The sequence below is a fragment of the Phacochoerus africanus genome, chromosome X, assembly GCF_016906955.1.
Source record: "Phacochoerus africanus isolate WHEZ1 chromosome X, ROS_Pafr_v1, whole genome shotgun sequence".
NCBI classification, from domain to species: Eukaryota; Metazoa; Chordata; class Mammalia; order Artiodactyla; family Suidae; genus Phacochoerus; species Phacochoerus africanus.
In genome coordinates this window covers 118,568,918-118,583,152 of record NC_062560.1, presented here as the reverse complement: position 1 = coordinate 118,583,152, position 14,235 = coordinate 118,568,918, and the positions used below count along the sequence as shown (strand labels likewise).

The following is a 14,235-nucleotide window of genomic DNA, read 5'->3' as shown; positions in this document are numbered from 1 at the left end:
TTTCAGTCTGAGCTTGCTTCAATCCACAGATGTGGAACCCACCAATAGGGAGGGCTGACTGTCCCCTTATTCGCTTTACTAACTCACAGAGTGCGGTGTAATGATCAATAAAGGTAATGCTGTGATTGTTGGGGATGACATCAATGTTTATTTGCTGATAACCGTAGTAGTTTTGCATGTTTTCAGGGCCTGCAGTTTTCATTATCAATGATCTGGATAACTGATGAGAATTAGCCACATGCAGAATGAGGATTGAAGGAGAGTCTCATTTGTGAGCAGCTTAAAATGGTTAGAGGGGGTGCTGTTCGGTGATTATTTTTTTATCCTTTGAAAAGCAAATTATTTAAATAATTTTAATTACTTAAAAAGTGTAGGATTATGGTTGACCTACTAAAAACTTGTAGGATGTTAGTTAAGGTCAGTCATTCATTCAAAGAGAGAGATTCTGTAGCAGTAATTTTCAGCCATGGCTGCCAATTTAGAATTGTCACCTGGGCAGCTTCTAGAAAAATTAAATATTAAAAACCCAGGCATTGGTATTAAGCCAGTGTATGGCCAGAATTAAGAACCACTGATCTATGACTAAATGATAAATTTAAGTCTTGCCAACACCTGGAACGGATGGAGAGGTGAGCTCTATTTCAGAACCTGTGCCAGCTTTCCTAATAACAGCCTTGTATTGAGGTCTCGATTTTCCCTCAGTTCTTATTGAGTCACTGGTCTAGAGGCAGTCAAGAAACAAATTAATACTTCCAGCAGCTTTCTGTGTTTATGACTAGCAAGAGCATGGGCTTTTAAGATGGTACTAGTTGAATAACAGTACCATTTTACTCTGGTTTTTATTAAGAGACCATGTTTTGGTATAAATACTTAAAAAAAAAACAATATTTAGTTTGTAGTATGGAGGTGTAACTCAAGAGTATAAAAGTGATTTTTATCTTGAGGAAGGAAATGTAATCCATTTCTCTGTTAATTCGTATATTATAAATAAACTTGTAAATATTTTTACACACTCTAAATTATAGTATATGATGTGCCATTAAAACAGAATTGGGAGTTCCCGTCGTGGCGCAGTGGTTAACGAATCTGACTAGGAACCATGAGGTTGCAGGTTCAATCCCTGGCCTTGCTCAGTGGGTTAAGGATCCGGCATTGCCGTGAGCTGTGGTGTAGGTCGCAGATGTGGCTCGGATCCTGCGTTGCTGTGGCTCTGGTGTAGGCTGGCGGCTGCAGCTCCGATTAGACCCCTAGCCTGGGAACCTCCATATGCCGCGGGAGCCACCCTAGAAAAGGCAAAAAGACAAAAAAAAAAAGACCAAAAAAATAAAAAATAAAACAGAATTGATGCCAGCACATTTCAGTTTTAATAAATGCTGTTCCTAAGGACATTTGCATAGGAAGCACTTCAAACACAGGATTGGATACCTATCGAATTAAATTCATTATGAGGTGGCAGGAATCACACACTCACTCCAGACTACATTGTGTGCCATCCAAGTGGGAATTTTTTTATTTTTTAAATAATTCCTACTTGAAGTTTCTCTCCCTTGGCGAAGGCACCTACATTATTCAGAATCACAGGAACTCAAACCATTGTTTTAATGTTCTACATTGGCAGCAAGTGGAAAATTACAGTGAATTTACATGAGTTCAGCTTTGCCATTTTTATACAAACCAAACAGTGTTATACAGTTGTAGCAAATTCTACCAGAAGTTGCAGGTTCATCAGATTTTAGGGTGAAACAGGCATGGAAAAGTCATCTATTTTGCCCCACCCCACCCCCAGTCCTCAGGCAGCTCCAAATCCACACCCGCCTGAGCTGAGGAGACTTTGCCCTTTTAAAAATAATCCTCCAGAATGGACATTCTGCTACTTCTCTTAGGCCCCCATTTCATCATCTAACAATGATCATTGTCAAGATCTCCCATCCCCACCCCCATTCCTCCCCAAACCTGCACAGCAATTTCAATCCATTTTCTCCAGTTTAATGGAGATAGAGGTCACTTAGGCCTTACTCAAAAGAGATCAGAGAGAAAATGTATGGGGAAAGCTCTTAGTAAAACTCTAAATGCTAATGCAAATGCACAGAACTCATAAAAATATCATGTACCCCCCAAAATTGCATAATGCTTGTCCCTTCCTTGTGTTTTTTGGAATGCTGTTGTTATCTGCCATAGAAGAAAGTTGAGGATGATTCGGAACTGGGGAAGTACTAGTTCAGTTTTGTTTTAAGTTAATCAGTTGCCATTGTTAACTGAGGGGAACAATCTTTATTGGCAGTGCTACCTCGTTTCTTCTTCCCCCTTTCCATTTGTTGAATGATCTGAGAACTGGTATGAAAGGTAGCTCATCCTTATTTACTTCATAGCCACTTCTTGCTTATGTGAAAAACTAAACAACCATATGAAGGCTTTAAATTGTAGTGTGTATATGGACTTGACAATTTCTGTACTTCAAATTGGTACATTGTTAGGTTCAGGTTTATTTAGAGACTATAGCGGGATCATAACTTGCAACAGAAGGCTAGGATGGGGCAAAGCAAAATAAATTATAATTTTAAGCTTGTGTATTCGGTTTCAGTTTACTTTTCGCAAAATTGACATTATGGAAAATTCAATGCTCTTATCAGTAAGCTGTGTCAGACCCTGTATGTTACAGTTGCAAACAAAGTCCCTGAATCAAAATGTATATCGTTACCATTCTGGTAAAGGTATTGTTTACTGGCTTCCAGGAACTGTGTGAAAATTTACCTGTTAATCACTCACCCTTAGCATGCGAAAGACCTTGTACATCAGTTGTCTAATGCCCTGTCTTGGGGCAGGCAGGTAAATGGCTAAGTTGTCTAGCACTGACACTTACTGACTTTCCAAATTGCAATAGATTGAATTCCCACAAGCTCCCTTACCCTATGCCAAAGGTAGATTTCCAGAAACTACCCTTTATATATAGCCTAAATCTCTCCTACTTCAGTTTATTTCAGTTATTCTTCTATTGATTCCCTTTAGATTTTGGAGGCAATACCTCATTAAATAATTGTTTGATAAGGTTACAATGAAAATGGTGATGCAGGAGATCCTATCTGTATCTTAGGGTAATTATTTTTTTTTTAATCTGAAAAATTATTTTCCCTACATCTGTGTTTGAGGTTCAGAAATTCAGACTGGAATACATCCAGATATAGGCATTTGGAAAACTTTGCTACCTCTAAGAAGGCTTGCCTAAAATGGTTATGGGGCGGGGGTCAAGACTTACATCTTTCATCTTTAAACAGATCATTGAAAGGAAGGGAAATCTTTGTGGCTACAGACTTTAAAACATTTTAGGGGAGTTCCCGTCGTGGCGCAGTGGTGAACGAATCCGACTAGGAACTATGAGGGTGCAGGTTCGATCCCTGCCCTTGCTCAGTGGGTTAAGGATCCGGCGTTGCCGTGAGCTGTCGTGTAGGTCGCAGACGCGGCTCGGATCCCACGTTGCTGTGGCTCTGGCGTAGGCTGGCAGCTACAGCTCCGATTCGACCCCTAGCCTGGGAACCTCTATATGCTGTGGGAGCAGCCCAAGAAATGGCAAGAAGACAAAAAAAAAAAAAAAAAGGCATTTTAGGTTGGGGCGCTCCTCTTGTGGCTCATTGGTAACCAAGCCAACTAGGATCCATGAGGATGCAGGTTCGATCAGTGGCCTCGCTCAGTGGGTTAAGGATCCAGCCTTGCGGTGAGCTGCGGTATAGGTTGCAGATATGACTCAGATCCAGAGTTGATGTGGCTGTGGCATAAGGCCAGCAGTTGCAGTTCTGATTGGACCCCTGGCCTGGGAACCTCCAAGTGCCACAGGTGTGGCCCTAAAAAGTGGGGGGGGGGGGGAAGACTATCCCAAATTTGTATAAAAAAGTATATAATCCTGATTTAAGGTAAGAAAGAAGTGAAATAAAAAGGTGAAGTAAAAATGGAGCTCAACCTTACCACTTCTAGATTCAGCAAGTCTACTTTTAAAAAACATAAAAGGGTCCAACTTTTCTGTGTAGAAATAGTTGATCACAGTGGAATCATTAATAGAGGCAGCCATTCTATTCCTGTGTATATTAAACAGTTGTATTCAGAAGAAATTTGTTTTCTGCTTTCTGCTCTCTGGTAAGGAAATCAACAAGGCTGTCCTCAATAGTTGTATAATAAATTATATATTCCCAATCTGACCTTTCCTAAATTAGTCTGTTGCTGTGATGGTGATGGTTGAGATTCTGGGGATGAAAGGAAAATGACTAGCAGTAAAAATATTGTTTCTCTAGGACACTTATTTCATTTTAAACATTTTAGTGTTGCAGTGTTGGCTTCGGAACAGTTGGCTCAAGCAAAACTTACCAATAATCTTCACTACGTCAGCAACTAAGAGCTTAGTGGAGTTTGAATTTCTGAACAAGGTTTTCTCCTCTCCCTACTACTCTTTCTCTCTGTAGACAATAGCCAAAGATGCTTAGACAAGAATTCTGAGCTCAGTAGAAGCATGGAGAAATGTAATGAAAAACTGACTTTTTTCCTCTTTCTCTTGGTCAGTGTGCTGGAGAAGAGAAACGAGTTGGTACACGCACAGTATTTGTTGGCAATCATCCAGTTTCAGAAACAGAAGCATACATTGCACAAAAATTTTGTGATAATAGAATAGTCTCATCTAAGGTAAGTTGTTTTTAAACTCAATTGATATTCATATAGTGAGCCAGATAATGCACTTACTTTTATTTACGCTTCTGTGGAAGCTGATGCATTTATATATGTGTGCCTGGGTGTGCACTTATACCAATTGTAGACTAATGATGGTAATTATTCCAAAAGGCAGGTTTTTTTAAAAAAGCATCACCTTGTTGTGTTATAGCTGAAAGATCATTTACTTGCCTTCCATTGTGATCCACAGTGCCTGTTGATTGTACATATCACTTGAAGCCTTAAAGTGTGCTAAAAGTAGGAATTATTTACTTGCCCAAAGCTTCCCGAATTGCCCCTAAGTGGGTGGCCTGGGTTGTAAGTAATTTACATTCTTTCTGAGGCTGTTATCTTAGAATAATGTTTGTATCTCTTTCTATTCCACTGCAGAGCTTCTCAAGTACACTCCTCTTTACATTCTGTTCTGTACACTGCTTGAATAGTTAAGGGTTCGATCTCGGTAGCTGTGTTACCATTTGAGTAATCATCTTACAGCATTTGTTGTGTAGTACTAAAGAGTGGCCTGAAAGTCTGAGGACCTGTGTTTAAATCCTGGCCTGTGTGACCAGCTGTGTGACTTTGACCAAATTAATCTCTCAGCCTGAATGTCCCCGTCAGTGAAATGGAGCTGGTGGCCCTTATGTGAAAGTGTTCTTTGTAGTTCCTGGTATCCAGTAGTCATCATTCGACAAGTATTAGTTTCCTATTCTTTACTTTTGGCTGAACAGGTTAGGTGCTAGGTGCTGGAAGACTGAGCCACTGCTATCTCGTACAGTGTGGCACAGATCTTTTTTTTTTTTTTTTTTTTGTCTTTTGTCTTTTGTTGTTGTTGCTATTTCTTGGGCCGCTCCCGCGGCATATGGAGGTTCCCAGGCCAGGGGTTGAATCGGAGCTGTAGCCTCTGGCCTACGCCAGAGCCACAGCAACGCAGGATCCGAGCCACATCTGCGACCTACACCACAGCTCACGGCAACGCCGGATCGTTGCCACTGAGCAAGGCCAGGGATCGAACCTGCAACCTCATGGTTCCTAGTCGGATTCGTTAACCACTGCGCCACGACGGGAACTCCACAGATCTTGATAATTTTCCTCGCTTCCTCTGCAGCCTGGCAGGGCAGATCTAAAGTTGGTTACAGTTGGTTCACGGCATGTTGGCAAACACTGAGGACCCAAAACACAAAGTCATACCTTTCCTTTACAAACTTAGCACTTTGGGGGTGTTTGTGTGTGTGTATAATAAAACAGTTTATTAGGTCAAAAGACTTTAATAGGTCAAAAAATAGTTTTGTAATGTATTAGCCAGTTTATGGCCCAGCTAAAAATACCAACAATTAACAGCATGTCACAGGTTTGTTCTTCCCAAGTTCATAGAACAGAAGACCATAAGCTAGACCCAGCCAGCTAACTTTCTTACATCTCATAATTAGAATCATCCGGAACCATAGAGGTTGAATAGAGGTGGAAAGAAAATAGCACATATGACTTCAATCAGACCTGCCCCCTTTCTCTTCGTTAATATTTAACATTTTGGTTTTTAAACGTACATATGATTTCTCTTTTGGGTAGTGACGCAGTACAGATTATGCTTAGCTGGAAGCGTAAGTAAAATACGGACAGAATGTGTGAAAACTATATTGCCTAGTGAGGAGTTCTTTTTGCCTATAGAACACTGTGTATATTTGGATAAAATGTCTGCTTCCTGTTTATCTTTAACCTTGTGGCAGAAAATTTATCCTCGGCTAGAAGTTTTCCATACCGTTGCCCAAATTAGTCCTTTTCACTGAAAATTGTGACTCACCCTGTAGTATTCAAGAAAACAACCCATGGTAGTCTTTTGACTCAGACTCATAGGCATTATAGAACTGAAACATCCTAAAAAGTCCTCTTGTTCAACTTGCTGGCTTTCCTTTTTTTTTTTTTTTTTGGTCTTTTTGTCTTTCTCTTTTCTAGGGCCGCTCCTGCGGCATATGGAGGTTCCCAGGCTAGAGTCTAATCGGAGCTGTAGCCACCGGCCTACGCCAGAGCCACAGCAATGTGGGATCTGAGCCGCTTCTGTGACCTATACACCACAGTTCACGGCAACGCCAGATCCTTAACCCACTGAGCAAGGCCGGGGATTGAACCCGTGACCTCATGGCTCCTAGTCGGATTCGTTAACCACTGAGCCAAGACGGGAACCCCTCAACTTGCTGACTTTCCAAATGGAGAAAGCAAACCCCGAATAACTCAGTTAGTGACATGGTCCCGAAGCCGAGTTAGTGATAAAGCCAGGAGCAAAACTGCTTTATAAGGTCTAGAGGCTCTGAATAAAGAGCTGTTTTCACATCTTGCTATTTGGTCTCCTTCAGTTTTCTCTCTCCTTTGGCATCAAGTGAAATATAAAATACTTTCTAGGGAATTACTGTTTCCCATAGTGTTTTATGTAGAAGATGTTAAAGTGACTGCTAATAAAGTGATTTTTCATTGAACTAGTGATAATAGACTTTTCATCTACTAGTGATAATAGATTTGTTGCAATATACCTTGCATTTTTACATTTCAAAGAACATATAAGACTTAGTTAATTCTCAACTCTTTTTATTTTTTTTATCTTTTTAGGGCTGCACCCACAGCATATGGAAGTTCTCAGGCTAGGGGTAGGATTGAAGCTGCAGCTGCTGGCCTACACCACAGCCACAGCAATGCCAGATCTGAGCCACGTCTTTGACCTACACCACAGCTCACGGCAACGCCAGATCCTTTAACCCACTGAGCGAGGCCAGGGATCAAACCTGCGTCTTCATGGATATTAGTTGGATTCTTAACCTGCTAAGCCACAACACAAACTCCCTTTTTTTGTATTTAATAGAATATTTTTCATGTTTTGTCTAGTTTTAGTTTTACCAATAGGCAAAACAATGAAATAGGATATTCTTTTTAAATGCTCAGGATTGCATGAGCAAATAAGACTTGTCTCTGAACAGATTTGCATATACAGTATATATGTATATGTTTAAGAAACCACAGTAAATAAGTGAGCGTTTCTGCAGTGATAGACAAACACATCTCTTCTTTCTCTGTAAATATTTTATATTTACAGTTTGTCTAGTTAACTGCTTATTACCTGATCTATTTTTCATAAATGCTCTAGAGCAGAAAAAGAGGAATCGACCGTATACTAATTTTACAAAAAGAATGAAATCTTAATATAATGAATAGTTTAAGAGAATAGATTATACTGAAGTGATAAAGAGCTTCATTCTTGTAGGCAGAAGACCTAGATTTGAAGGTCAAGCAAGTCATTTAACCTTCCTGTGTCCCAGTTTTCTTATCTGTAAAATGGGGTTATTAACTACTAAAACTCAGAATTCTGATGACGATAAAGTAATCCACAGACAGCATTTAAGCACTGTGCTTGGCATGAAATAAAAATTCAATAGATGGTAGCTAATGTTATGTTTCTTTGGTGATTATTATTATTACTATAGTTCCGAGCAGTACTGTTAACTTCCTCAGTGTCATGTGTTTTGAATTTGTGGAGTGATCTCTCTTAAAAAGAGGCCTTTGGATAGTGTCTGGAGAAAAAGGGTTTCATAGTTTGACTTTCTCTTCCTCACATTGCCTTTTGACTGATTGTATTTGCACCAAAATCTTCTAATTTAAAAAAAAAAAGCATACAATTTATATGTTAGCTGCCTTCCAACTTTGTAGCAAGTGTTGATTTCCTTTCTCAAACATTCAGGATCTCTTAATTAGGTGCTTTTTGCTTATTTGTTTACAAATACCATCAGTGATGTCAGTGTATCACTGGGAATAAGTTCCCTATTAATGCAGGGAACACTGAAGATAAACACTTCGATAAAACTTCGTTTTATTTACTTAAAAAATTAGCATCCTTTTCTCCTTTTGGGAACACAATACTTTCTGTACAAAAAGTTCTCTGTATCCTACTGTAATGCACTCAGCAGGGACCTTTGGGGATCACCAGAATTTTGTGGCTGGTACAGAACTTGGGAATCTTCTTCTGTAGCAAAAGGAGCATTGATTGTATACTGCTAGATCTTTAGGACCTTTAGCCATCATTCTAATCTGTTCTACATGTTTTTTTCCTTTAGAAATCCTGAGCTTTGGAGTTCCTGTTGTGGCTCAATGGGTTATAAACCCAACTGGTATCCATAAGGATTCAGGTTCAATCCCTGGCCTGGTCCAGAGGGCTAAGGATCTGGCTTTGATGTGAGCTATTGTGTAGTTTGCAGACTCAGCTTAGATCCCTCATTGGCTGTGGCTATGGTGTAGGCCAGCAGCTGCAGCTCCAATTTGACCCCTAGCCTGGGAACTTCCATATGCCGCAGGTGCAGCTGCAAACGGGAGAATAAAAAGGTCCTGAGCCTCATCTTGAAGGCCCTTCAGTGGGGTGAGAATCAGGGAGCTCCACCTAAACTCTTTGAAGCTATGCCCAAGGTTAAACTTAGTACTCCTATGTGAAAGAATGTCTTAAAATTTCCATGCTGAAATCACGCTAGCGTTTTACCTCATTTTGAAAGTCAGAACCATCATTAGAATTTATTAGACATGTCTTTGCATCTTATTGAACTCCCTGCAGGTGCCTTTTTAACTGGAGTTATTAAATCCTTTTTTTTTTTTTTTTAGGGCCTCAGCCATGGCATATCGAGGTTCCCAGGGTAGGGGTTGAATCAGAGCTGTAGCCACTGGCCTACGCCACAGCAACACCATATCTGAGCCGTGACTGCGACCTACACCACAGCTCACAGCAACAGCGGATCCTTAACCCACTGAGCGAGGCCACTGATGGAATCTGCATCCTCATGGATCCTAGTCAGATTTGTTTCCACTGAGCCACGGCAGAAACTCCCTAAAGTTATTAAATCCTAATGCAGTAATATTTTGGTAACTCCTTTTGCTGTTCTGAATTTATGGTAGAAAGAGTGACACTTTAAAAAAAAAGAGAGAAAGTGTTGCTTGACATTGGTTGTGAAAATGAAAGCAGACTGCTGTGATGCTCAAAATTGGATTTAACACCTACATCAAGGAGAATTGATGATAAAGTGGATACCGTCATTTAGCAGAGTGAACAGTTGTTCAAGCTAAAGCTCTGCTTATTTACAACTGAGTGCTTATTTACAACTAATCTTAAACTGCAGTTATTTTGTTCCATCACATCTAAATCCCAGTAGTTAGAACAGTCAGTGCTCCCCTTCTGCTAGCTGTTCACAATTGGTTGTTACCTTTGTTACTTTAAATAGTTACTTCTTTGTTTTTAGCTGCTCCCCTTTTTCTCCTGAAATAAAGAAATATTAGAACAAGTTACTTGGAGCTTTTGCTTCCCTATCAGCATTTTTAAGGCTAAATTGGAAAATTGTTGGACTTTGGGTAAAAACAAGTAATGTTCTAAAGCTTCCTTTTGTTTAAATATTTCAATTGAATAGACTCTCAAACTAGATTCACTTCAGCCTCCCTCCTTTAAATTAGGAAAGTTATTTATCAAAGTTGTAAGATTTTGATTTCAATTTAAATTAAGTGGTAGATATGTCGGGGAGTGACTCACGTTTTTTTCACATTAGAGGCCACATTTGTGTACCAATTATTTAATTCACTTTGCGTACACTTGGGAAGCTGGTATTTTTCTGTGGAAACTGTCTTTAAACATGTTCTATATGTCAGGTGGTTTTTTTTTTTTTTTTAAGTTTATGGTTGCACATTAAGATTGTATACAAGATCCACTTACTGACTTCTGAGCAAGAGCTTACTTATGACCAAAAAAGTCTCCATTTTCATCATTGTGTATGATACAAATGCTGTAAACATTTTCTTCCTGAGAGTCAGCATTGTTTTGGCTTGGTAGCAACCAAGTCTGAGACTCCACTTTTTAGGTAAACAAAGTCAATTTGAATAACATGGTATGTATATGGCTTTAATTCAGTTTCAGTTTGAATTAGACTTCTCTTAGTCTTCAATGATTTAATGTATGCTATATTGTATTTATATTGTAATAAAGAGATGAGAAGCTTAATCTGGTTTTTATTTTGTAGTTAAAGCAGTTGAGGAAATTGGCCAACACACAGATTTCAATCGAAATTTCTTGTATGCCTTGTACGTATACAACAATGTTCTAGGTGCCTAAAGGAAGCGAACTTATGATAGTTATGATATGCTCCCTGACCTCTTAGTAGTTCATGAGCTGATGAAGGAAGGAAGAGGGCATATAGCAGTAGTTTCCTATAAAGGGAATAAGAGAGCTCCTCAAGGAAGCAGTTCATTTAGTAACTTAAGACAGACACACAGTGGGGGCCTAGTAATGGCAACAGAAGTGTTCCCTTTCCATGTGTTAACACCCCACAGAGGATTCTGACAGCTCCCAGTTTGTTTGTTTAATGAAAAGCCCTTTACCTAAGGAACAAAAGGTCATCAAGACAGAAGCTCAGCTGTTGTTAGCCTGTTGGTGGAGTTTAGTTTGTAGTTTTAGAAACTTGACCTTCAGTTTTCAAGACTGTATGTGCTGATCTGAACTACGGCAGCTTCAGAGTGACTGGATCAGTGGTTTTGACCCCTTTTATTTTTGGTTGTAAGCTGCCTTGGAATCTGAAAACTGTGGACTCTCTTCTCCCAAGTGATGTACATCCACACACAATTATGCACTTCACTTTGAATGGGCTTCCCCAAGGCACTTCTGTGAACCCTAGGGGAAAAACTTTCTAGGCTGGCTGTTGGTTGTAATGTAGCTCTTTCACCAAATATGTTTGCTTCCATGCATCTTCATGTTCTTGGTATTCGCTGAACCTTGGGCCCATATACCTTTTAAAAAAAGAACTTAGTAGTAAATCCCCATCTATTGTATTGTGCTCTGCAACCTCAGCCTTTTCACTCACCTTACCTAATTTAGTGGATATTTTCTCACATGTGGAAACCGTGCAAGTATAAATTTAGATCGTTAGGTTAAGAAACAGTTCTTTCTTTCTAGTTCCCAGTCTTCTTTGCTAAGACATCTAGAAAATCCAGCTTCTTCTGGTGATTTTAAAATGACCTTGTCCTTGAACAGGAGAAAGTCTATGTGATTTGACAGTTGGCTCAAGAGTTTTCTCCTCCTGCTCACGTACAATTTAGCATAGAAACTTTAACCTGTTACCACTTACCAAAGCAGAGGGTGGTATGTTGTTGATTAGAATGAAAGCCCTCTGTTACCCAGATTTATGTGTATGCCTCAGTGGTCACGGAGGTAGGAGACATTGGTGGGGATGGAATTATAGCTGTGATGATGGTCAAGACTGCAGAGGTTAGCTGAGACAAAAGAATTAAATTGTTCATTCATTCATCCAACTAATTTATTGAGTGTCTCTGTCAGGCACTGTGCTAGGTATTGAGGGAAAAGTATAAAAAGATCAACAGTCTACCCTTAGAGAATTCATTGCCTATTGAGAGAGAAATTTTAATTTAAAAAATACATAAGAGTTCCTGTCATAGCTTAGCAGAAACGAATCCGATTAGGAACCATGAGGTTGTGGGTTTGATCCCTGGCCTCGCTCAGTGGGTTAAGGATCTGGCGTTGCCGCGAGCTGTGGTGTAGGTTGCGGACGCGGTTCGGATCCCGCGTTGCTGTGGCTCTGGTGTAGCCTGGCAGCTACAGCTCCGATTAGACCCCTAGCCTGGGAACCTCCATATGCCGTGCGTGTGACCCTCAAAAGACAAAAAATTTAAAAAATAATAAAAAATACATACACACATACAATCATTCACTGAAATGAGTGTTATCAAGTAAATACAGGATGATAGGAGAGCACATAATAGGAAAGCTAATTTAGATCGGGTCAGGGAAAGCAAAGCTGTGGAGTTAGATGGCCCAACTGGAATGATCCAAGTGAAAACTTTATTCCTGAAAAGGGGGTATATATGCTATACCTCTAAGTATATGCTTACCTCCAATGTATGAGGTTTGGGTTTTAACATACTTTCAAAGTGTTGTGATAATTTGCAATCAAGAGTCATTATCATTAGGACTTTTCAAATTTCCTTTCTGATAATCTTTTTTTTTTTTCTTCCTTCCTTACAGTATACACTTTGGAATTTCCTCCCAAAGAATCTGTTTGAACAGTTTAGGAGAATTGCAAATTTTTATTTTCTCATCATTTTCCTTGTACAGGTAAAAAGTTTCCACTAGAAACTTAATTACTTCCAGCAAATTTTCAATCCATTTGTAACCTTAAAATGCCCTGTGATTAAAAAGTTGTTTCAGGGCTTATTATAATAAGACTTTTTAAAGTACTAATGTTATATTTTAAGATATATATGAGTTTATATACTTATAAAGTAGTTCGTTTACTAGAAAACTTATTGAGGCTTTGTTACTATTTTTCAAACTTTCATGAATTACATATTTTTGTTCATCCTAGAGGGGCATGTATTGTGTGCTATTAAATACAATGTTATATATCCAAACTGAAAATAGTTCAAAATAATTGTTTTACTTGTTAAACATTAGTTTCAGTTTAATTGAAAATTTATCACTTACCTTTCTGGCCACTAGTTTTGCTCTTTTTCATTTATTTACTTTAAGGATGAAATCTGGTACATTGATCTGCTTCTCTGTGTTCTTGCTAATGTTTTGTGTTTAAATTTTAGACATTTTAAATTGCATCTTCCATCTTTAAGTCTATAAGCTATTAAAATCTTTCCTTTACCAAAATTACCCCCTGAAAATTTCACTACGTTGAAGGTACTTTTTTTTCTCATTTCTTTTTTTTAAATGAAGCAGAAACATCCCAATAAAATTGCTCGAATTCCTTGTTGATGTTAAATGCTTCTGTTTATTCACTTTGAGGCTTTGAGCAAATGGTACTATAATTCAGTTTATCCTTGCAACTTAAAACCAGTCTGGGTTCACCACCAGTCTGTGGTGAAGAGCCAATTTCAATCTTGAATGATGGGGCATTTCAAAAGGAGCTCCCCCAGATCGATGGTAAGATGTCTTAGAATAGCAAACTGCATAAAAGATTACGCTCACAAGAGTCATTCCAGTTGGTGTGCAGCACATTTCAGTTCAGTTCAGCAAGCACCTACTGTGTGCCAGGCAGTGATCCAGATAACAAAGATTTTAGCAAAGTACAATAAAGATCAAGATATAGTCATTCTACCCAGAAGGAGTTTATGCTATAGCCAAAAAGATAGTCATATATTCATTGAATGTAACAAAAGTCATAAAACTAGCATGAGCAAAATGCTATAGGAGATACAGTGGAAGTTGTATTGTTTTTCTACCCAAGAGAAGTTTGAGAAGACTTAGAATTGAGCCTCGAAGGAGTAGAGAGAGTTTACGTGAAGAATCCAGACTGCTGTCTCAGTCTATGCAAAAGGGCATGGAGCCATGTAAAAGGAAATTGAATTCATGGTCCTCTGCCCTCAAATCCAGTTCTCTTTCAGGATTTCCTCTTCAGCGAATGACAGCAGCATCCACCCAGATACTTGGAAGACATCTTAAATCACCCCTTGCAAGAAATTCCTTAACCAGTCCTACCATTTTTGCTTCGCAAATATCTCTTGGAACTTCTTTCTGTA

At 39.1% G+C, this 14,235-nt stretch overlaps 1 protein-coding gene across 10 annotated transcripts in view; it reads left to right on the top strand.

Moving 5' to 3' along the window:
• ATP11C (ATPase phospholipid transporting 11C) overlaps nt 1-14,235 on the top strand; it is a 171,579-nt gene that overhangs the window by 73,936 nt on the left and 83,408 nt on the right. For all 10 annotated transcript variants that reach the window (XM_047763956.1, XM_047763951.1, XM_047763948.1 and 7 more), the window contains 2 exons: nt 4,546-4,665; nt 12,734-12,823. In XM_047763956.1, the coding sequence (XP_047619912.1) occupies nt 4,546-4,665; nt 12,734-12,823 (210 nt within the window). The remainder of the gene's footprint in view (nt 1-4,545; nt 4,666-12,733; nt 12,824-14,235) is intronic.